Here is a 23308-nt window from a genome sequence, read left to right as displayed (position 1 = left end):
AGGCCATTTAATGCCGATTAAAAGTTGTATCATGATATTTTGTCCATTTTAATCTCCTCGATGAGATAATCGCTATTTTATTGATCACAATTAATAAAATTAAAATAAAATTAATAAATTATTATTAAAATGTAATAATAATTGTATTTAAGATAATTACAAAAAATAATTTTATTTAAGATAATTACAAAAGGCTTAATTTTTAAAGTTCCTCAAAAAAAGTCAGTGGCGCACATATTTTTTTAGAAAAATATTCTAGTGATAACCCATATGCACGTCCCTGGTGAATCAGTCTACACTTTTTTAGCATTAAAATATGTTGCACTTATAGTAACTTTAAACCCCTGTAGCTACGAAACAAAGCAGAATTGGACCTATGTTATTATAAAAAGTAACTCTTATTTTTACGTGAGGAATATCCCCAGGAGAGATGGTACATATTTTTTGAAACACCCTGTAGAAAAAAATATATGGATTCGTGTTAAAATTTGGTATAACAAAATAGTGAATCTTATATCCAGTTATTTTAAAAATATAAAAAAAATCTAAAGGGAAGTATGAAAAAATTTTGCTCTGATATTTAAGAAAATACAAAATTTTATTTAATACTGATGTTAAAAATTCCAGTTAATATTATATAAAAACATTTTTTTAGTACCTAGTATAAAACAATATAAAATTTTATAGTATCTTTTTTTTTCTTTATGAAATTTGATTTCTTCAAAATAAAGTTTTAGTACTATAAAACGGTAACTGGAATTCATAACGTGTATGATGTATTTGTTTCAAAAAGGTGGCGTTTATCGGAAAAAGTGTACTCATTACTACAATCACAGCTCAGTATATAGTTTTCTTATTTATTTCGGTGTGAAACACAGTTCCTATTAAGAGAGTTCGTACGATTTTTTTTTGTTTACTAATACATCTCACTTTTGTTGTCGATCCTTGCATTTTTCATGTGTAAATGCAGTTGAAAAATATGAATTAACAGTCAAAATAGACATTATTGTAACTGCACGGTAGATCCGAAGCCTCAAAATCTCATTTTTTCGTGTTATCTACATTCATTTATATATGGTTTATGTTTTTTATACATTCAAACTTAATGGCTTCTGACCTCCGGAGAAATTATTATTTATATATGGATTATATATTCTTATTTATCACTACTGTTATAGCACTGGTATCTTACAATACAGTACAAATTTTTCTATATAGAGCTTTTTTGTTTTATAAATAAATAAAACTCAGGTTCTTGCTGATTTTGACTCTTCTGCATGCTCCCCGCTATTCAATCTGAAAAAAAACAGGCAAAAATAGATTAAATAATATACAGGGTGTCCCAGAAATAAGCGCAAGTATATTAAGGGGTGGTAGATCTGGTCAAAAGAAACATTTTTTCTCTTTACCATTTTTCAAATAAGCCTAAAATAACCGAATAGTTTTACTTTGAAAATTTAAACAAAAAGTGCTTTTTTGCTTAAATTTTGAGAACCAACCACTGGATCTTTTCTGGATTTTCTTTCATGTAAACTTAATCTACTACCTATGTATATTATCAAGAAATTATGTTTTTTAACTTAAAACTAAAAAAAATTCCAAAATTTGTTCCAAAAAATTCCAAATTTTCAATATTTTTTTTTGTAAAAAAACTCATAGACGTGTTTCTGAGGCCGAAATATACTACCAGTTAAAATACTTGCACTTATTTCTGGGACACCCTGTATAATGTTTCTTTGGATGGATCTAACCTTTGAATCTTTGAATAAGAAGACTAAGGAAGGAGCATATCAAAAATCTTAGGTACACCGCGATGGGCCTCAAATATGGCCGACTTAAATTCCGGTTTATCAGTGTCGTTCTAATTTTATTTAAAAAATGTAAAACTATGATGTAGGGTAGACGTGGGGTAGACTCAATAATTTGTTGTTTTATTTTATGTTGTGAATAAATGTTGGTAGTTATTAAAATTGTTATAAAAATATATAATTTTAATAAAAATAGATAAGTTATAATAAGTATTTATTAACACAAACATCCGATACGCTACTGAAGAAGGTAAGTCAAATTAACGTATCTAAATTCTTTGACATCTAATCTTTGACAAGTAATAAATAAAAGCTAAAATGCAAGAAAAATATATAATTTAGTTAATTTAAGTGAATTTCATAAATGATCGGTTTACTACACGTATGTATATTATATAGTCATTTACTAGCGAAAAGTTGTTCCATTATTTCACTCAATTTTTGCCGAGATCTACCGCACGCTACACAACCAACTATTTTAGAGTCTTTTCGATAAATCGCGATAGTGTCACTGTTAATTTAAGTTCTGCCACAATTTCCATCTAGATTTACTACTTTATACAACTATCAGTAGTAGAATAAATAATAAATAACATAAAATAAGCTCCGTAAAGACTGACAAATCCACAAAATTTCAAATCAAATTCAAATGTGTCAAATGAATCGTCAAACAGAACTGTCAAGGATCCCCACCCTAGAGAGCTTTTATGGTGGCTTTTCCGCCCACCATGCATGAATACATGGATAGCTTATGCTCCTTCCTTAGTCTTCTTATTCAAAGCTTTGAATAAAAAGATTAAGGAAGGAGTATAATGCTATCCATGTACAGGGTGGTCGAAATTGGTTTGTTTTAACAGAGAAAACCTATTTCCTGACTAGATGGAGCAAAACTGACATAGATGTCATGGGCTCGATTTCTGAGAAACGTTTAATGGCGTAAACCGTCTGTTGATATTTTCACTGCCAACCGAGATACGGGGTCCTTTTGATTTTTTTACCATTTGGAAAATTGCCCATAACTTTCGTATTTCGAGGAATAATAAAATTGAGTAAAAACGTTCTTAAGGCACTTTTTTAAGCACAATCCAGTGGCGTAGTCATTCTTTTTTCTATAACTTCCCTTTTTGTCAGAAATAAAAAAAAATATAATTTTTTAAATGGAAATCATAGTTGGCTGCGAACTTGAAAAATGCTGGCGTTTAACCCTTTCCAACGATATAAAGTTATGTGTATTTATTTCTAAGAATGAGAGAAATATTAGGTTTTTTATCTTTGTATCGAAGCGGGCCTTGATTTTGTGTTGCCCTAGTTTTCTAATTATTTTTTATCACTATTTAATATTCTATATCATTATATATCCGCATAATTAAAGACTTTTGAAAAGGTAAATCAACATATTATATTAGTATTACCATTTACAATTAAAAAGCCAGGATTACAACTACACTATTAAATGGAGAATTTAGAGAATTGAATTGAAACAAGGGATCCCATATCTTGGCCTGCTAGGTCCTGTGATGTAACTCTTTTTGATGGGAGAAATTAAAAGGCCTTATCAAGGGAAGAACCATTGGGACTAGAGAAGAATTACAGAAGCCTAATAGGCAAGCTTTTGCACTTATTACACCAGTTCGCCTAACTCTACTAACAGTAACTCTGTGCGCAAAAGATGTTTATTGTGTATTCAACAAGGAGGCGCTCAGTTTGAACATCTTTGATGATTTTTTTTAGAAAACTTTATTCGTCACTCAAGAAATACGTTTTTTTAGTTGTTTTGTTCTTTGTTTATTGTATCGATTTCAATTGTAATTATTAATACTAATATAGAATGTTAATTTACCTTTTCAAAAGTCTTTATGCAGATAAATAAAAATATAGAATATTAAATTGTGATAAAAAATAATGAGGCAAATAGGTCAACACAAAATCAAGACCCGCTTCGATATAAAGATAAAAAACCTAATATTTCTCTCATTCTTAGAAATAAATACCCATAACTTTACATCGTTGGAAAGGATTAAATGCCAGCATTTTTTAAGTTCATAGCCAACTGTAATTTCCATTTAAAAAATTATATTTTTCATTAATTCTTTTGTTTTACTCTATCTCGTCAGGAAATAGGTTTTCTCTGTTAAAACAGACCAATTTTTTGTTGGTCTGTTTTAACAACCACTTTGTTGCATTTCTTTTTCTATTGAGGGAGTACTTTTTAATCACCTCAATTGAATTTTATATTAAAAATAACAAAAATTTACTATGGTTAAACACCGGTTTCTATAAATTTCTGTAATATTCTATATAATTCTCTAAATATACACGGTGTCCCATATAAGAATAGACACTAATTGTGGACCTAATTTAGTAACATTTGTATCTCTTCTGCTTTACAAGATATCTGTATTGTGCATTCTTATACGAGACATCCAAAGATTGCTTGAAAATTTTATTGGACTAGCGTTGCCTTGTATTATATTATGTACAGTTCATACCAATAAATTTTAGTCACGTGATTAAGCTTGACCGTCACACCGTTGTGCACTTTTATATATTTTCTTTTAATCAAAATATTTTAGGAAACAAAAATAAATTAATTATAAATATATAAACAGTTATTATTTACGTCAGCAAAACTCACCTTCTTAACAGCACTTAAGGGACATAAAGGGCAATTACTGCCGCTTTCCCATTCAAAATATTCTAATAAAGTTGCGATGAGTTTTTTACGGCTATTAACCTATCTTGTACACTTCGCACTAAAAGAGGTTCTAAAAAGAACAATGTTCGACTGCAAGGTCTGCTAGTAAACATTTTCAAGCTTAAAGTATCACAACACGATTTATTTAAACCAAAAACTCGTAGTACAAAACTGAATTGTCAAAACGAATGACAATGTCAGGAAATAAATAAATAAAAAATTAAATTCCAGTTAGTCAGCACGGAGCCGAATATGTCCATGGTGCAATATACAGATAGTTAACTGAACAGTTACTTATAGGGGAACAGAATGGCAACACTGCCTATTGAGAACGCATGCACTTATAGGGTTTTCTGCCGACTCGTCCCGTCGCGTCTTCTATCGACGAGCGGGCCGAGGTTGCCATATTTCAACCATAAAGCTCTTGCCGCGAGTAATAAACAAATTAACAACCTGTATGTCCAAACTAGTGCTTTTGGTGTTTTTAGCATACGGAATTGATTTCTCGACTTCCCAGAGGCGTTGAGTTTATTGTACCGTCTCGATTAAAGAGACATTTCTCGAGAATTCTCGAGCAGAAACACTAGTTGATATACCCCTTCCTTAATCTATCTTCCTTATTCAAAGTACCTAACTATATTTTATAAGTACAGATAGATTATTGCTCTTAAAATGTTTACTTTAAGAAAAGTCGTTTAAAAGTAGTTTTAAATATGAATAGCAGACCTGATGTTATTTATGCCTGTGCAATTGGAGGAGCCCCCTTGAGATTGTAACTTTGGAGGGACATCCGCTGACTGGACCCCCAGCCTCTCTTTTTCTGCTCGTTCTTTCTGTAACCTAAAAATTAAAAATAAACGGTAATCACTAGTCATAAAATAAAATATCTTTTAAAACTATCTTTTTCATTTAATATTTCCTATCTTACCGTTGCTGTCGATCCCATTGGCTCATCCCAAACGCTAGGTTTGCGTTAAAATAAGAAAAAATGTAATTTTCTCAAATATTCAGAAAACAAGTATTTTTAACTATCTAATTGGTTATTAATTGAGCTATTTAAGAAAATTCGAATCATTTTGAGATGATCTTCACAGTTATCAATTCATTTTTATAATAAACAAAAAAAGCTCAGAAAGAAAAAATTGAAGCCAAACTACAGCTAATAATTTTGTGTTAGAATCATTTAGATCTTGATCGGTCTTTATATTGTATTGCATTTAAATAAATATTGTATATAACGTCTGTCCATTAAGCCTTGATTAAGCCAGAAAATATTTCGACAGATGACGTTCAAAAAATGACAGGATATACCATTTACCTGTGAATTAAAATGACATACATACTGTTATGAATTCTTTCGTAGTGACAGTTGTCTATCGTTTTAATTCAGAAGCAGATGTTTTTTTTTCTATGTAAGGTAAAACGTTTTAGAGTGCGATTTCTCAAAATATTTTATAGAAAAAAGTTCATCAAAAATGACACGATGTTAAATTAAAAATACCAAAAAAAAAAACGGTTCGAGTTAATTACAGCATTTATAACTGACTGATTTTAATAATCCCTGATTTATAGGATGTGTCTCCGCCCCGAATAGAAGAATAAGTCTGCGGTACTAAGACAAAACCCGATATGTCAATAGGGAAATAATGTTAATATATCGGCTTCTGTCTTAGTCCCACAGAACTATTAATGTATCAGAAAAATTCACGGAAAAATAAATTATACAGATAATTAATTTTTGAATAAATTAGTTTTGGAAATACGCCATCTTCAGAATTGACAGTGGAAATCAGTGACGTGCTAGACATTATAGGATATTCAATGGAAAATTGCATATTCAAATCTAGAAAGAACTTAGAAAAAAAATGACAAACTGTTAACCAATGAGTAGAAAAAATCTAAAGGAGAAGTCATAGAGAAACGACTTTATTAAATAAAACCCCTTCTTGTTAGTTTTAGAATCTGAATTACGAAAGTTTTGCTTTTCTGTGTTTTTTTATTTCTTGCCTATTTTAGAGTTCATTATACGCAAAGTGTGTAAATCTGGATATACACTGTGTTAGGAATTGAATTACAGTCAGATTATTGTCTCTTCCAAAGAGGCTTCATATTTTTTATAAATTAGGTAATTTGAGAAATGCACATTAAAATGTTAAATCTTAAAAATAGAATAGAAAAATAATCTGTGTAGGTATACGGGTGTTTTTCAAAAAGTGCTCACCCCTATAACTTTCTTATTTTTTCAGATAAAGAAACGAAATTTGGTATGTTAGTATATGACACAAGTCTGGACTGATTGACGTATTCAGTTATTTTCGGTCACTTCCTGTTCCACCGGAAATGACAACAACTTTTGATTTTTAAATGGTACGTATACTCTGTTTTTTTTCTCAGGTAAGATTTCGACAGACGATGACAGAAGAAAAGCAGATGACGTCCCATACCAATCTATTTATTTTACTAAAAAAAGTTTCTAATAATTTTTAAGTTAACTATGGATGGGTTTAAACATAAATTCGTCATGCGTCGTCACTTGTTGTTTTTAACCAGTTTTATTGGTTTATTTCAAAAATGACAGATCGTATTTCAATTTTATTGGTTTGACGGAACGATGAACGACAAACGGACGCCGATGCGTATGAACTCGCCTTTAGATTTTTGACGTTTGTCAAAGTCTTGCCAAATTATAGGTTATAATTTTGTAACAACTTTTGACAAATACCCTGCGTTTTGGAAGATGATGCATTTTGATTCGTGTTATTACGTGTGTTTTGTGTCTTTTGAAGTTAAGTGGAGGAAAAATCGAGTGAAAATTAACTGTAGAACCCAGAGCATAGTTTATGGTTAATACTCGCTGCCCAGGCAGAAAGTCTTATACAGATACACCAATAAAGTTACTATCAATAAAGTTCGTATACCTTCTCGTCGTAGATAAGTGCATCTCGAATATGGTAGAAGGACCATACTAAAAACTGGAGTAGCTGTAAAATATCGACATCACACGATAGGTAAATAATGGATTTTAGTACTGCAGAAAAATAATGTCAAAAGATACTGGTTTAAAAAAATTAAGATTAAAGTTAATTAATCAACCTGTGAGGTATAAAATTTGGTAAGTGTTATTATTAATAAAATAGTTTGTTTTATTTATGTTGTTTTATTTATTCCTGCGGAATATTACAAATTTGTATTTGTACATAAGTTATATTGATAAATATAACCATAAATGCGGGAAGTTTCATAAAGCTTGAAAGTAAGAAATATTTTTTTTATATTTTTTGGTATGTGGTGTCTTGTTTTTGTTTGTTTTGTATTAACACATACCGTTTTTTATTAAATAAAATAACTCGATTATATTTTTTCAGTTTTATACAGTTTTTTTCACAATATTTTGAAGTTACTTGTCAGTGAAATTTTAAATACATATATTAAATTCCTGCTATGCGTTCCAGTTGTACCAACTTATTTATTTGTAAAATAAAATAAACTACTTTGTAATTAAAATGACAGACACATCTGTCACTGTCAAGGATCTTCTTGTTGGACAGACTATACCCTCGGTATTTTTTATTTTATATGATAGAAAATGACTAAATACTGATATTTTTTGACAATTTAGAACTTTTGACATTTTCAATTAAAAAAATAGTATTTTAAATTTCAATCTAGAGTGTCATGGCTGTGTTAAAACCATTCATTTTTAACCAAGAAGCTTTGGATAAATAGATTTGATCGTCTACTGTCTCTCGTGTCTTTTCCTGGCCTGTTAAAAGATCCTAACCAAATCGTAGTTTTGATCATAACTCAATTTCATCAAATGGAACGAGGGTGGCTCATTAGCATATTTCGAAAAAGCATTTTTTACTAATCATTTGGTACCACATACTTGGTATTTCGAGTCAAATTGTAGTTACATTTATAGTCATGGCACTCTAGATTGAGATTTGTTTTTTTTTAATTGAAAATTTCAAAAGTTGACGTATGATATGCCTTCTATTCAGAATGTAATTTTCTATCAAAGTAAAAAAATACCGAGGGTGCCATTTAAAAATCAAAAGTTGTAGTCATTTCCGGTGAAACAGGAAGAGACCGAAAACAATTGAATACGTCAATCAATCCTAACTTATGCCATATACTAACATATCAAGTCTCGTTTTTTGATATGAAAAAAATAAAACAGTTATAGGGGTCAGCCACTTTTGAAAAACACCCGGTATACCTAGAGTAGGTATGTATGTGATATATTATTATATATCTTTCTGTAATTCGAAAAATTGAGTGCCATGTGTTATCAACTTTTTCTCTACACCACTCATTAAAAGCTCTGAAGTTTGTGATTAAATTTCTTAGCTTAATAATATATTCGAAGTGACAACAAACACTTATTTTACTTCCTTTTTATGGCCTTTTACTTACTTATTTTTTGATTGTCTCATAAACTGCTGAATTTTCCTGGCAGCTTGGTGCTGGCGCCTTTGCGAATACGTTCGTCTGAAACAGATCCTGTCATGTAATAACTTTTGCAAAATGACACTTAACAATCGGTAACTGTACAACATTGACGGCACACAGCGGCTAAGAACACCAAAGCAGGCAGGGTAGAAGGTTAATTGTTAGTAGGGAATCGCTTGCACTTAGTTATTGTTTATTATTAATAATTGTTTTTTAGTTAATAGCGGGTAAAACAGAATCTAGTGGGGTATAATATTGATGACAATGAATATTATATTGCCAGATTACTAGTGTTTACAGTCGCCGTATGAGATTTTTTTTAATTTGATTTGTGAAACCATTTCCTGATTGTCTTATATTTGAATTACCTCTCAAAATATTATATAATTATAGCAAGTATATTTAAGTTTCAACATTGTTAACACATTTTTGATGCTAAAAATCATTACAACTATACAGAGTGGCTCAAAAATGTAAGAAACAACAGCGTTTTATTTTTTTAATAAGCTTTATGATAAAGCTATTTTTACACTAAAATTTTATTATTTTAATTGGAATGTTTTATATTTTTGGATTTGAGTTAGTTTGACTTAGTTTTGACTTATACTGAAAACTTCTTTGATGTAGATTTTGCCTACTTAAAAACTAATAGGATATCAATCCGATAAAAAATATTTATTCCTTTTGAGAAAATAACAAGGATAAAAATAAAAATTTGTTAGTTAAAATTAATCAAAATATACCTTTTTATGTTAGAATTCTACAAAGAATAAATTTCAACTTTGTTAACAAATACACCGCAACACTTCTACACAAACAGCAAAGCCAAATGTATGATAATGTCCAATAATGATCCCTATTCAAAACAATACTAAAATATGTCCAATGAGTCAGGGAAGATTTCGACAGGGAGACAATGCAAATACATTCAAATAAAATATACGGGGGGTACCGCTTAAATTCCTGTCCCGATGTTGAAGGATGACTATAGAATTTCAATGCATTTCCTACATAAGTCTATCCTTGTGTGGTAGATCCAGCTTCTAAACAAGGATGGACTTATGTCCTCAATCCAACAAACTCGATCTTCTGTCCTTCAATTCTGGGACATAAATTGGGGACATTGCTCTTATGGGGAGGCCTCCGTATATTTTAATTTAAACGTATTTGAAAAAATGACAGAAAATACAATTTGTCTATGAACTAAAATGACAGGCTCAAATGTTATTGTCAGGGATCCTCTTGGACAGATTTTAGTATGTATTTTGTAACCTGTAAAACCAAAAGTTTTACATTATCATTTAAGTTTATTAATATTAATCAAAAATTATATGATGCATCTGAAATTATGAAAATGCATTATTAAAAATTATTATTTTGCTATCTTTTATTTTTCTTTTAAGTTTCATGAGTCATGCTATATTACACAAACAGTATGAAACACAAAATTTAAATTTAAGACTATATTACAGATAAAACATTATCTAAAAAACATTTATTTTTTAATAATGATATAGGTAGGTTAGTTTTGTACATAAACATCATGTGCGTGAGCAACTAACACCGATATAACCAAAAAACAAGGATTTCTTTAAACAAAATTCGTTGTTTTTTGGTTAATATAGTACACAGTTAAACACCACTACTTATAAGCCCAACACCAATGTTAGCAGTCGATTCCCTTACTTAACATAAACAAATTTATTATGTGCATTAGCTACATTAAAAATGTACATAAAAATATTTTTTTACAGTTACAATATATCGTATTGTCAAGAAAAATGGCGCATCCGCCAGAAATTAAAAATGTATTACTGGTTGCCTGCACAACCGCAACGTATCCGCCAGAAATTAAAAGACTTTTTCAGGCGCCATCTTTTAGTCAAGTCGAGAAGTAAGGGAATCAGACAATAGAATTGTCCGGTATGAAGAAGTACGCTTTCCGAGAATTGGGGAAATTTCGAGAAGCAGTCAATAGAGTATATAAGCCGGAGCCATCGACAACTGAGACAGTTTTTGAAATTTGAATATACCGCGTGGAAATTGAAAATCGGACAATTTGGTGAAGGAATCTTATAAATAGTTAGTTTGTTGTGTGTTATAAGTTAGTAATTGTGTATAAAGTGAGAAAATAACACCCACGGAATCCGTAACAATTGGTGTCGGAAGTGCGATTCAAGAGGATTTTAAGAAGAAATTAAGTGGATTGGACGATTTTTACACCGAATTTGGGAATTTTTATGGTTGGTACGAGACAGCAAGCGAGGAAAATGGAGGAAGTAAGCAAACTATTGGGCGATTTTATGGAGAATATGAGAAGAGAGAAAGCTGAAGAACAAGAAAGACTACGTAGAGAAAAGGAAGAGGAAAAATTATGACGTCACTAAGAAAGATAGCTACCCACTGCCACGTATAGATGACACATTAACAACTCTCGCAGGTTCGTGCTGGTTCTCCACTCTCGACTTAAAGAGTGGATACTGGCAAGTTGGTCTGGACGAGGAAGACAAAGAAAAGACGGCTTTTTCTACAGGAAACGGACTATACCAATTCAAGGTCATGCCGTTTGGATTATGCAATGCTCCAGCCACTTTCGAACGTCTCATGGAGGTGGTGTTAAGAGGATTAACTTGGAAAACGTGCTTGGTTTACCTCGACGATGTATTGGTTATGGGAAGAACTTTTGAGGAGCATTTGCGAAATTTAGAAGAAGTCTTTGGCCGCATACGGAATGCTCACCTGTACTTGAACCCGAAGAAGTGTAGCTTATTCCAGCGACAAGTGGAATTCTTGGGTCATGTAGTCTCGGCAGACGGAATTTACACCGACCAGAAGAAAATCGCTGCGATCAAGGATTGGCCTAAACCTCGCGACAAACATGAACTTAGAAGTTTTCTGGGTTTATGCACCTATTACAGAAGATTTGTCAAGGGATTTGCCAATATAGCTGCACCCTTACATAGACTTACAGGTGATGAAGTCGGCTACGAATGGAACACCGATTGTGATGTAGCCTTTGGAAGACTTAAGGCGGCTTTATGTTCAAGTCCTATTTAGCCTACCCGCAACAACAAGGGAGGTATATCCTGGATACCGACGCCAGCAATATCGGCATAGGTGCAGTGCTATCACAAGTGCAAGATGGCGAAGAACGAGTGATAGAATATTACAGTCGAGTTCTATCCAAACCAGAAAGGAATTACTGCGTTACCCGGAAGGAGCTGCTAGCAATTGTGAAGGCAGTTGATCATTTTCATAAATATCTGTACGGCCAAGAATTTTTAATTAGGACAGATCATGCGGCTCTCAAATGGCTTATGGAGATGAAACAACCTGAAGGCCAAATAGCACGATGGCTCGAGAAGCTCCAGCAGTATCACTTTACCATCCAACATCGTGCTGGGAAGATGCATGGTAACGCAGACGGTTTATCCAGAAGACCCTGTCAAACCGATTGTAAGCACTGCTGTAAAACGGAACAACGTGAAGGCACTGTCATGATAAGGAGTTTTAAGCTTGGAGCTGATGAACAGTGGACGACGGCACAGTTGAGGAAAGACCAAATGGAAGATCCAGACATCGGAGCAATACTAGGGCTCAAGGAAGGTAACGGCGAGAGACCACCGTGGCAGGATATTGCGGACAGAGGGCTAGTTTTCAAAGCTCTCTGGGCTCAGTGGAATTCACTGGTTATTGAGAATGGATTGTTAAAGCGCATGTGGGAAAGTGCGGATGGCAGGACAGTAACAACTCAGTTACTGGTACCAAGGAAGAAAGTTACCCAGGTATTGGAAGAAATTCACGGTGGTAAAACTGGAGCCCATCTTGGGGTAAACAAGACCTTGAGCAAGCTGAGAGATCGTTTTTACTGGGTGGATTATTGCGAAGATGTCAAGAAATGGTGTCGACAATGAAAACTTGTGCAGCCAGCCAAGGACCAAGCACTCGCTCTAGGGGAAAAATGAAACAATATAACGTTGGACTGCCATTCGAAAGAATCGCTGTTGACATTGCAGGCCCATTCCCTGAAACGCACAAGGGCAACAAGTACGTTTTAGTAGCGATGGATTATTTCAGTAAATGGCCAGAAGTTTTTGCCATTCCAAACCAAGAAGCATCGACTGTAGCTGAAGTATTGGTCAATAATGTCTTCAGTAGATTTGGAATTCCCTTAGAGCTTCACACTGACCAAGGAAGGAACTTCGAGTCAAGACTGTTCCAGAAGATGTGTGATCTGCTTGGTATTCACAAGACTAGGACAACAGCTTTACATCCGCAGTCTGATGGGATGGTCGAAAGATTCAATAAGACCATTGAAGAACACCTCTCGAAAATGGTGGCCGAACATCAAAGAGATTGGGATCAACACATACCGCTGTTCCTAATGGCGTATAGAAGTGCAGTTCACAACACCACCGGACTTTCACCATCGAAGATTTTATTTGGTCGAGAATTACGGTTGCCTTGTGACTTGGTGTTCGGATCACCAGACGACGGCACCACAAATGTAGAGGACTACGCGGATGAACTGAAGGAAAGGTTAATGGAAATTCATAAGGCCGTAAGAAGTAAGATTACGCTAGCCAGTGACCGGATGAAAGCTCGTTACGACCTCAGAGCCAATTCTACGGGATTTCAACAGGACGATATGGTATGGTTATATAACCCACAGCGCAAGAAAGGGAGGTCCCCAAAGTTAACTCCAGCATGGGAAGGTCCTTATACAGTCATCAAGAGGATAAATGATGTTGTGTACCGGATTCAACGCAGCCCTAGAAGTAAGATGAAAGTAGTTCATCTGGATCGATTGAAGAGATACCAGACAGGAACCTTGATCGGGACGATCAAATTTGAGAAGGGGCAATGTCAGAAAAATGGCGCATCCGCCAGAAATTAAAATGTATTACTGGTTGCCTGCACAACCGCAACGTATCCGCCAGAAATTAAAAGACTTTTTTCAGGCGCCATCTTTTAGTCAAGTCGAGAAGTAAGGGAATCAGACAATAGAATTGTCTGGTATGAAGAAGTACGCTTTCCGAGGAATTGGGGAAATTTCGAGAAGCAGTCAATAGAGTATATAAGCCGGAGCCATCGACAACTGAGACAGTTTTTGAAATTTGAATATACCGCGTGGAAATTGAAAATCGGACAATTTGGTGAAGGAATCTTATAAATAGTTAGTTTGTTGTGTGTTATAAGTTAGTAATTGTGTATAAAGTGAGAAAATAAATTCGTTAAGTATTTTATCGTGAGTTTAAATTAGTGGACCCACGGAATCCGTAACAGTATCTTATCCTCTTCATTAAATAAATGAAAGTACTACTTAATTTTAAATTTAGCTGCAAAGTATTAGAATTTGACAGCAACTTTCTTATTTTAAATACCCTCATTTTTTTCTTTGGTTAGGATTTAAATTATCTGTAAGGTTGCATGCATTTTGATATACAATACCCTAGGTCTAAAGTTTGCCTGACCATAGCTGACATAATGAAACATGTAACTAGATAAAATCAAGAAAAAAATATGATTTAATGCATTGATTTAAATATACATTTTTATGCACATAACAAATTTGTCTTATTTCCTAATAATCCTTACTTAAGCCCCGAACTGGCGGGGGTGCCTTCTCTGCTGCCCCTACCCCCTGCCTCCTTGTAGTTCCTGTAATAATTTTGTATACAGACCGCCGCCTCCTGGCTCTTTTTAAATCTCTTGTGCTCGCAATAGGACCTAAGTTAGAATATAACAACCAGTCAGAGAGTATGCTTAAAGCCCGACCAAGATCGATAGACGTGCAACCTTAAATTTATTTGAGAATTTATTAAATTGTTTAGATAATAGTTTTTTCAACAGTCAGCTAGATATCGTCCCGCATTTTCGAGTTTTGCGTGTCATATTCTGCACATATACATCTTATCAAATCTAACGTGGGGTTTGAGGTGGCTCCGCAACGCTGTGCGCAATAGACAGTATCATATCTTTTTCACTCTCACCGACGCGCATCTTCTGTCATTTTAGAATAAGTAGGAGGAGCGCAGGAAGATAATTAGACCGGGCTTTTAAAAACCTACGTCTGTTGTAAAAATGATAGCGCGCGTGTCGATTCTAACTTCATCAAGCGATGAATCACTCCCAAACATTCGTGGCGTTTACTATACGAACTTTTTATTTATTTTTATCTGCAGAATATGCAGCCGAAGTTTCCGGAATACAGTTCGGACAACCCTGTATATTAAGTAATTGATTAAATACACAAGTATACACGGTTTTGGACCCGAGCAACTAAAAGCAATTTCTAAGATAAATTTTGGAGCTGAATCCAAACCAGCAGTCCATTTTTTAAGATTGGTTCTAGTTTTCGAAATATTCAATAAATTAATTATTTTACTATTTTTGACCGTTAACGGTTATTTATTGAATTAAACAATATAAATCAGAAATGAGCAGAGGTTGAACTGAGTCTTTTATACTGCTTGGAATCTGTTTCACGGATTAGGGCCCAACAGTAATCGCTCATCATGCCTTTGTCCCAAAATCCTTGGTATCGCTTTTCGATTTTCGCTATATCTTGGTGCGGCTACACCAAGATATATTGCTCGTCGCTCGTGTCGCCCAAGTTTTGTGGAAAAAAATCAAGATGTGAATGCAGAAAATGTATTTTGAGAGACATTCAAGCTCCAATCTTGTGGTAATTTTGCAACAAATTGTCGATTACTTGCTTGTAATCCAGTGATTTATGATTACCGAGAAAGTTGTGAACAACACTTTGAAACGATGCCCATCAAGGCTGCCCATTTCTGCTGCCTCATCAAGCGTTAAACATTTTGTAAACGTTGCGTCAGCCATTAGTTTTCGAATATCAGGTCCGACCTTTGAATAAGAAGACTAAGGAAGCAGCATAATGCTATCCATCTATTCATGCATGGTCGGCGGAAAAGCCACCATAAAAGCTCTCTAGGGTGGGGATCCTTGACAGTTCTGTTTGACGATTCATTTGACACATTTGAATTTGATTTGAAATTTTGTGGATTTGTCAGTCTTTACGGAGCTTATTTTATGTTATTTATTATTTATTCTACTACTGATAGTTGTATAAAGGTAGTAAATCTAGATGGAAATTGTGGCAGAACTTAAATTAACAGTGACACTATCGCGATTTATCGAAAAGACTCTAAAATAGTTGGTTGTGTAGCGTGCGGTAGATCTCGGCAAAAATTGAGTGAAATAATGGAACAACTTTTCGCTAGTAAGTGACTATATAATATACATACGTGTAGTAAACCGATCATTTATGAAATTCACTTAAATTAACTAAATTATATATTTTTCTTGCATTTTAGCTTTTATTTATTACTTGTCAAAAATTAGATGTCAAAGAATTTAGATACGTTAATTTGACTTACCTGCTTCAGTAGCGTATCGGATGTTTGTGTTAATAAATACTTATTATAACTTATCTATTCTTATTAGAAATATATATATTTATAACAATTTTAATAACTACCAACATTTATTCACAACGTAAAATAAAACAACAAATTATTGAGTCTACCCCACGTCTACCCTACATCATAGTTTTACATTTTTTAAATAAAATTAGAACGACACTGATAAACCGGAATTTAAGTCGGCCATATTTGAGGCCCATCGCGGTGTACCTAAGATTTTTGATATGCTCCGCTCCTTCCTTAGTCTTCTTATTCAAAGGGTCCGACAAATATTCCTTCTTTGATTTTTGCGAATGACAGTTTTGGAAACAACTTGGTTAAGTGCTGGAAAGCTGGTCCTTCGCGATTAAGCGCTTTGACAAAGTTCTTAATAAGGCCAAATTTAATGTGAAGAGGTGGCAGTAAAACGTCCTGTGGGTTTACAAGTGGTATCAACGTCGTCAACTGACCGTGCGTCAACTACCCGGGCCGTTATAAGAGCGAGTGCTACTGCCAAGTGCGAACACGAAAACTAGAGCCAATCTTGACAAACGGATTGAAGATCTGAGTTCAGGGCATCAAATGACGTCAGGAATCGTTCTCATCTGCTCGGGTCCAAAAGTTGACCCGAATTTGTAAACTTGTGATATTATTCAGGGTGCTCAGAAAAAATGATAAAAATTACAATACAAAAATAACATTAAAACATTGTAAAGTCTTATCAAATGTTTTCCAAAAATTTAACCAAGTTATTTGAAAAATGTTTAAAATAGTTTAAAAACACTTTTGTCTTTATATTTCAAGGATAAAAACATTCTAAACAAATTTTTAAAGTTGCACGTCTCCTCAAAATGATTCTTCTGCAAATTTGCAATACCAAGTAGAATCAAATCTATATTATACAGGGGATATATAATTTAAAACAAAATGCACTATCTTCAGAGTCCCAGCTATGTACTATAGAGATTCTTACACCGTTAATTTTAAAGAATAATAATTGTCACTCTGGAATGTAACTGTCAACAATCGTAGCTGCGACTCTAAAATATATTTGCACACTACGATTACTGCAATAGTATTACCTAAATCCGTTCTGTATAACGGTAGCAGCGTGGGTCATCTGCTTGTAATAAGCGTACTGCTTGTACCTCCTGTAATAGTTCTGGATAATGACAGCAGCATGACGTTCCTTGTCCTGTTCTTGCTGCTGCCTACCCTTGTAAGAACGGTAAGCCTTCTGGATGATCTTGGCCGCTTCGTACAACTCTCGCTGTTCACGATCTAAAAATAATAATTATTATTAAGTGTATCTAATTGTAATTGATAGTCTATTATTATAGCACCTAGTGGCAATATTTGAAAGTACCTATTACAGTTGTAATTGATAGTCTATGAATAAAGATAGTCGTTTGACAGGGTTTAACAAAACCGTGTGTTATTTTATTGCTCTCCTGGTATTTATCTTTTTATTTTTTATAAAATCTTTATAAATTATATAGTCTATATATTATTCAGAAACAAAAAGAAAGAGTAACAAACATCCAAACAAACTTTCGCGTTTATAATATTAGTAAGGATGTAGTTGGACTTCAGAATATAAAATCGCTTTCGTTTTGCAATATTGGGCATATAAATGTATACATGTTGAAATCATAATACCGGGTGCGTCTCAAAAGTGACTCATCCCTATAACTTTTTTATTTTTCAGATAAAAAACGAGATTTGGTGTGTTAGTATATGACATAAATTAGGATTGATTGACGTATTTAATTGTTGTCGGTCACTTCCTGTTTCACCGGAAATGACTACAACTTTTGGTTTTTAAATGGCACCCCCGGTATTTTTTTACTTTATTTGACAGAAAATGACACTCTACAGGGTAGACGCGCACTGTATACGTACCTAACTAGACATAGATGTTAGTTAATATTACCTGAGAGTGTTAAATTGGAAAAGTCTTTCTCAAACACCGTGCCCGAAGCTTGGAGAAACTCGCAGAAATCGGCAGTAGTGGGGGGCGGGGAGGGGGAATCTAACGTGAAAGAGCACGGAGACTGGAGGCAGCTGGACGAAGCCGGGCTCAAACTGGATTGGGGCGTACCAACATCACAGTATCTAAAACGAAAACAACAGGTTTAAGCATTGAGCACAGAATGAAAGGGTACATGATCTCACACTATAAAAAAGCATTTTAAAGAAATGTATATCATATACTAAGAAATGATCTATAATGTTAGCATTTTATTTATTTAATCTTCATAAGATTGTAAAAATACAGTACTAATAATATAAAACTTACAAAACAAATTATTTTGAAACCAATACATATATTAACATTGGTGAACATTTAGAGAATTGGGAAAAAACTATTAAAAAGGCTCTCTCTTTTTAATGTGTGTTATATTTTTGAAATAATAAAAAAATAGTTATCGATTATATATTTTGTTATCCTATTTAAAGACAATACCGTATGAATGAATTTGATACCGTATGCAATTTCTGGATAATATATACAGGGTTGTTCACCACATACGACACGAAGTATTGTAGCTAAACGATTAGATTTTTACAAATTGTAAGTTTTGGGTTCGTTGAAGGACTATTAGAGCTACAATTTAAAAATAATTTTACAACATACAGAGTGTTCCAAATAAGTAAAAAATTGTATATAGTAAAAAAGTTGTATTTTTTTAATGGAACACCCTGTATATTATTCAATTTTTAGATTCTACGATTGAAATAAAGGTAAATTTGATTAAGGTTTATCACACTTAAACCTTACCAGTTTTGAAATATTTTCAATTTTGTGAAATTGCAGTAAAAAATTTTAAGGCTTCAATTCACCAAGGGTATCGAAGTTTTTAATACTAAGTATTTACTGAAGATTATTTATTGATCAGATATTGTGTTGCAATAATAAAAATTATATGCTACCTTAAACAGAGTGTCCACAAAATTATATTACATAATTACTAGCTTTAAACGGCAATAACTTGTTTAATTTAAAGGGAACACCCTGTATATTTTACGCGAATCAGATGCACAATTTAATTGTCTATCAAATTGTATTATACCATTTTTACCTATCTCTTAATTTTTTCGTAGAAAATGCATTTTTTTATAATTTAGACCTCATTTAATATACCCATGGAATATTGACATTTTAGATTTTTTTAGTATAATTTTTATTATTGCAACACAATATCTGATCAATAAATAATTTTCAGTAAATATTTAGTATTAAAATCTTTAATACCCTCGGAGAAATAAAGCCTTAAATGTTTTACTGCAATTTCACAAAATTGAAAATATTTCAAAACCGGTAAGGTTTAAGTGTGATAAACCTTAATCAAATTTACCTTTATTTCAATCGTAAAATCTAAAAATAGAATAATATACAGGGTGTTCCATATAAAAAATACAACTATAATATTTTTTACTTATTTGGGACACTCTGTATCTTGTAAAATTATTTTTAAATTGTAGCTCTAATAGTCCTTCAACGAATCCAAAACTTACAATTTGTATAAATCTAATCGTTTAGCTGCAATACTCCGTGTCGTATGTGGTGAACAACCCTGTATATTTAAACTTGACTAAAAACTCTACTCTCTAATATCTTACTGAACATTGTTCATAATTTCTTAGTGTATAGTAATTGTTTCTTTATTATTCACATTCTTGAATTAGTGATTATAATATATCGTTTGCTAGTGTAACGCTGTAACTACAAAATTCGCTAAATAATTAGATAAAATAGGCAAATTGAGTGCAATGTGTTTCAGACTCTTTAAAGATGAATTCAACATTTAATCAGCCTAAGATCTCTACATATATTTAATTTCCGGTTTCAGGCGTTAGTATCAAAGAAGGAAATAAGCTTAAACACTGTTAGGTGTTTTGGTACGACACTTACCTATAATTGTTATCGGAAAATTCAAAACTAAACTCCGTAGTCTCAAAGTTGGAAGAAGATTGTTCCAAGAGCGGCTCCATGTAGACGTCATAGAGGGTCTCTGTGGACTGTTGGCTGTCGGGAGGTCCGGGACTGTTTTCCATAAGAAGGTCTTCTGACTCGTTCTAAAAACATATTTTAATTCAATTTCTTTAATTTCCTCAAGTTTTTTGAACTATTTATTATTAACACATTTATATAAAGATGTTGCTTCGAAATAAGTATCTATGGAGTTAATTCTCTAGTGATTTTCCACTTAATACATTAATAGAACTTATCTAACGTCTAAAAAGGATATTTATACAGGGTCCGGCAATAGTAGCTCCTAGAATAAAAAACTTGAGAATTTTGTTTAAGTGCAAACCTAAAGTATGTATCAGGATGTATTTCAGGAAAATATTTTAACTTCTATAGGGTAGCTCAAAAAAGTGTGAGTGAACCTGGATGATTTTTTTTAAACGGAACACCCTGTATATTATTGCATTTTTGGATTCCTTTCAGATCACTTTACATAACCCTAAGATATGAATAAATATATTTCGATAGTTTCAGAGATATTGAAAAATATATCAAAAATATATATTTTTCAGCCCTTCTTAAAAAAATTATTAAAAATACAAGAAGTGTTCTGAAATCAAAACTATATTAGGTATTTACTTTAGATGGTCTGTTCTTACTTTGCTATAAATATGGTAATCGTAAATCATACAGGATGTTCAATATTCTACGCCAAACTTTCTAAAATATAAAATATTTTTTTTCTTTGTTTTATTAAATAGAACACCCTGTATATTATTTTTTTATTAGATGGAGAATTAAAAAATGATCATTTTTTGTATTTAGAGTACCGTGAAATGGGGTGACTTTGCCTCTTGGGGTGACTTTGCCAAATTCCGTCCGAAAATATGGTAGACGTAGCCGTAGCCACTACTTGAAAAGAACGCGTTATGTGTTATCGGTAAATTATGGGTGGAGGCGCCCCACGTCTCGGAACGTCGCTAAACGCTTGCCGTCAGTTGCGATGTAGCATTTACAGTGCTGTGAAGCCAAATCTGTTTTTAAAGCCTATTTTGTGCGTTTCAAACTTCTACGTGGCTGCAATAGTTAACCACGCTATATTGAGGTAAGTATTATGCAGAAGTTCGTTATAATATTGAGGGTGATGAAGCATCTTTTACGTAATTATGCTTTTAAATGGGGTGGCTTTGGTCTATCAATAAGAATAAGGAAGAGGGCAAAGACACCCCATATAAGCAACTAACTTTGCCCATCCAGTTTTTTCCTTTTTTTACATATATATTTGTTTAATAAACAAAAAAGCGTATTATTGTTGTGTTGTCCTTATTACCACTTATAGCATAGACCATGCGCATTTGAGAAAATACAACAATTTTTGAAATAAACACGATTTAAAATTCAGAATTGGGCAAAGTCACCCCACTTCACGGTATTTCAAAATTTTTAACTGTTTCGCAGATATACGCAGTATTATTTCATATGGCGCTTTCAATGGTAAAATACGAGAGAAAAATCATTGGGTGGCTTTGATAAAAATTTACTGTGGAAAATGCCATATGAAATATAAAAGTCCAAATATCTGCGAAACCGTTAAAAATTTTGAAATACTTTAAATACAAAAAATTTTAATTTTTTAATTCTCCGTTTATTGAAAAAATAATATACATTCCATTTAAAAAAACGAAGAAAAATTATTTTATATTTTAGAAAGTTTGGTGTAGAATTTTGAACATCCTGTATGATTTACGATATTTATATTTATAGCAAAGTAAGTACAGACCATCTAAAGTAAATACCTAATATAGTTTTGATTTCAGAACAGTTCTTGTATTTTTAATAATTTTTTTTAAGAAGGGCTGAAAAATATATATTTTTGACTTATTTTTTAATATCTCTGAAACTATCGAAATATATTTATTAATATCTTAGGGTTATGTAAAGTGATCTGAAAGAAATCCAAAAATGCAATAATATACAGGGTGTTCCATTTAAAAAAATCATCCTCATCCACTCACACTTTTTTGAGCCACCCTGTAGAAGTTAAAATATTTTTCTGAAATTCATCCTGGTATATACTTTAGGTTAGCACTTAAACAAAATTTCCAAGTTTTTTATTCTAGGAGCTACAGATGCCCGACGCACTATTGCCGGACCCTGTATAGTGTTTCAAAACAAATGGCGAAAAACAAAATGATTATTCCTTGTTAATATAAGGAACTATACATGATTAGCCAACAATAGATTAAAGTTTATTTATATCCTTTGAGGTAAGATATTTCTATACAATATTATACCGGGTGCGTCTCAAAAGTGGCTCACCCCCTATAACTTTTTTATTTTTTCAGATAAAAAATGAGATTTGGTATGTTAGTATATGACATAAATTAGGATTGATTGACGTATTCAATTGTTTTTTGTCACTTCCTGTTTCACCGGAAATTACTACACCTTTTGATTTTTAAATGGCACTATCGGTATTTTTTTACTTTATTCGATAGAAAATGACATTCTAAATATAATGACATATCATATGTCAACTTTTGACATTTTTGTTTAAAACAAAATTGAATTTTAAATTTCAATCTAGAGTGCCATGGCTGTGTTAAAAACACTAATTTTTAGTCAAGAAGCCTTCGAAAAATAGATTTGATCGTCTAATGTTATTCGTGTCTTGTCCAGGTCGATTAAAAGATGCCCAAATAGTATTTTTAATCATATCTGATTTTTTTCAAATGGAACGAGGGTGACTCATTAGCATATTTGGGAAAAGCATTTTTTTGCGAATAATTTGGTACCACACATTTTGTATTTCGAGTCAAATTATCGTTATGAATCGCATGTTGCAATTTCAAATAAACCATATTCGAAAATGTCAAAAGTTGACACATAATATGTCATTCTATTCAGAGTGTCATTTTCTATCGAATAAAGCAGAAATATACCGAGGGTGCTA

At 32.7% G+C, this 23308-nt stretch overlaps 1 protein-coding gene across 1 annotated transcript in view; it reads right to left on the bottom strand.

Annotated features, from left to right (window-relative positions):
* Positions 1–759: 759 nt before the first annotated feature.
* Positions 760–23308, bottom strand: part of LOC115888546 (calmodulin-binding transcription activator 1) — a 517884-nt gene continuing 495335 nt past the window's right edge. Inside the window, exons 26-32 of the mRNA XM_030908300.1 lie at positions 20299–20462; positions 18316–18497; positions 17465–17663; positions 14554–14685; positions 8920–8994; positions 5230–5343; positions 760–1296 (exon numbers count right to left, since the gene is read on the bottom strand). Coding sequence (XP_030764160.1) covers positions 1248–1296; positions 5230–5343; positions 8920–8994; positions 14554–14685; positions 17465–17663; positions 18316–18497; positions 20299–20462 — 915 coding nt within the window. The 3' untranslated portion in view covers positions 760–1247. The remainder of the gene's footprint in view (positions 1297–5229; positions 5344–8919; positions 8995–14553; positions 14686–17464; positions 17664–18315; positions 18498–20298; positions 20463–23308) is intronic.

The sequence above is a fragment of the Sitophilus oryzae genome, unplaced genomic scaffold (assembly GCF_002938485.1).
Source record: "Sitophilus oryzae breed Bouriz unplaced genomic scaffold, Soryzae_2.0 scaffold_801_pilon_pilon, whole genome shotgun sequence".
Lineage (NCBI taxonomy): Eukaryota > Metazoa > Arthropoda > Insecta > Coleoptera > Curculionidae > Sitophilus > Sitophilus oryzae.
Note: the sequence above shows the minus strand (reverse complement) of the source record. Positions and strands in the feature narration are given on the sequence as shown.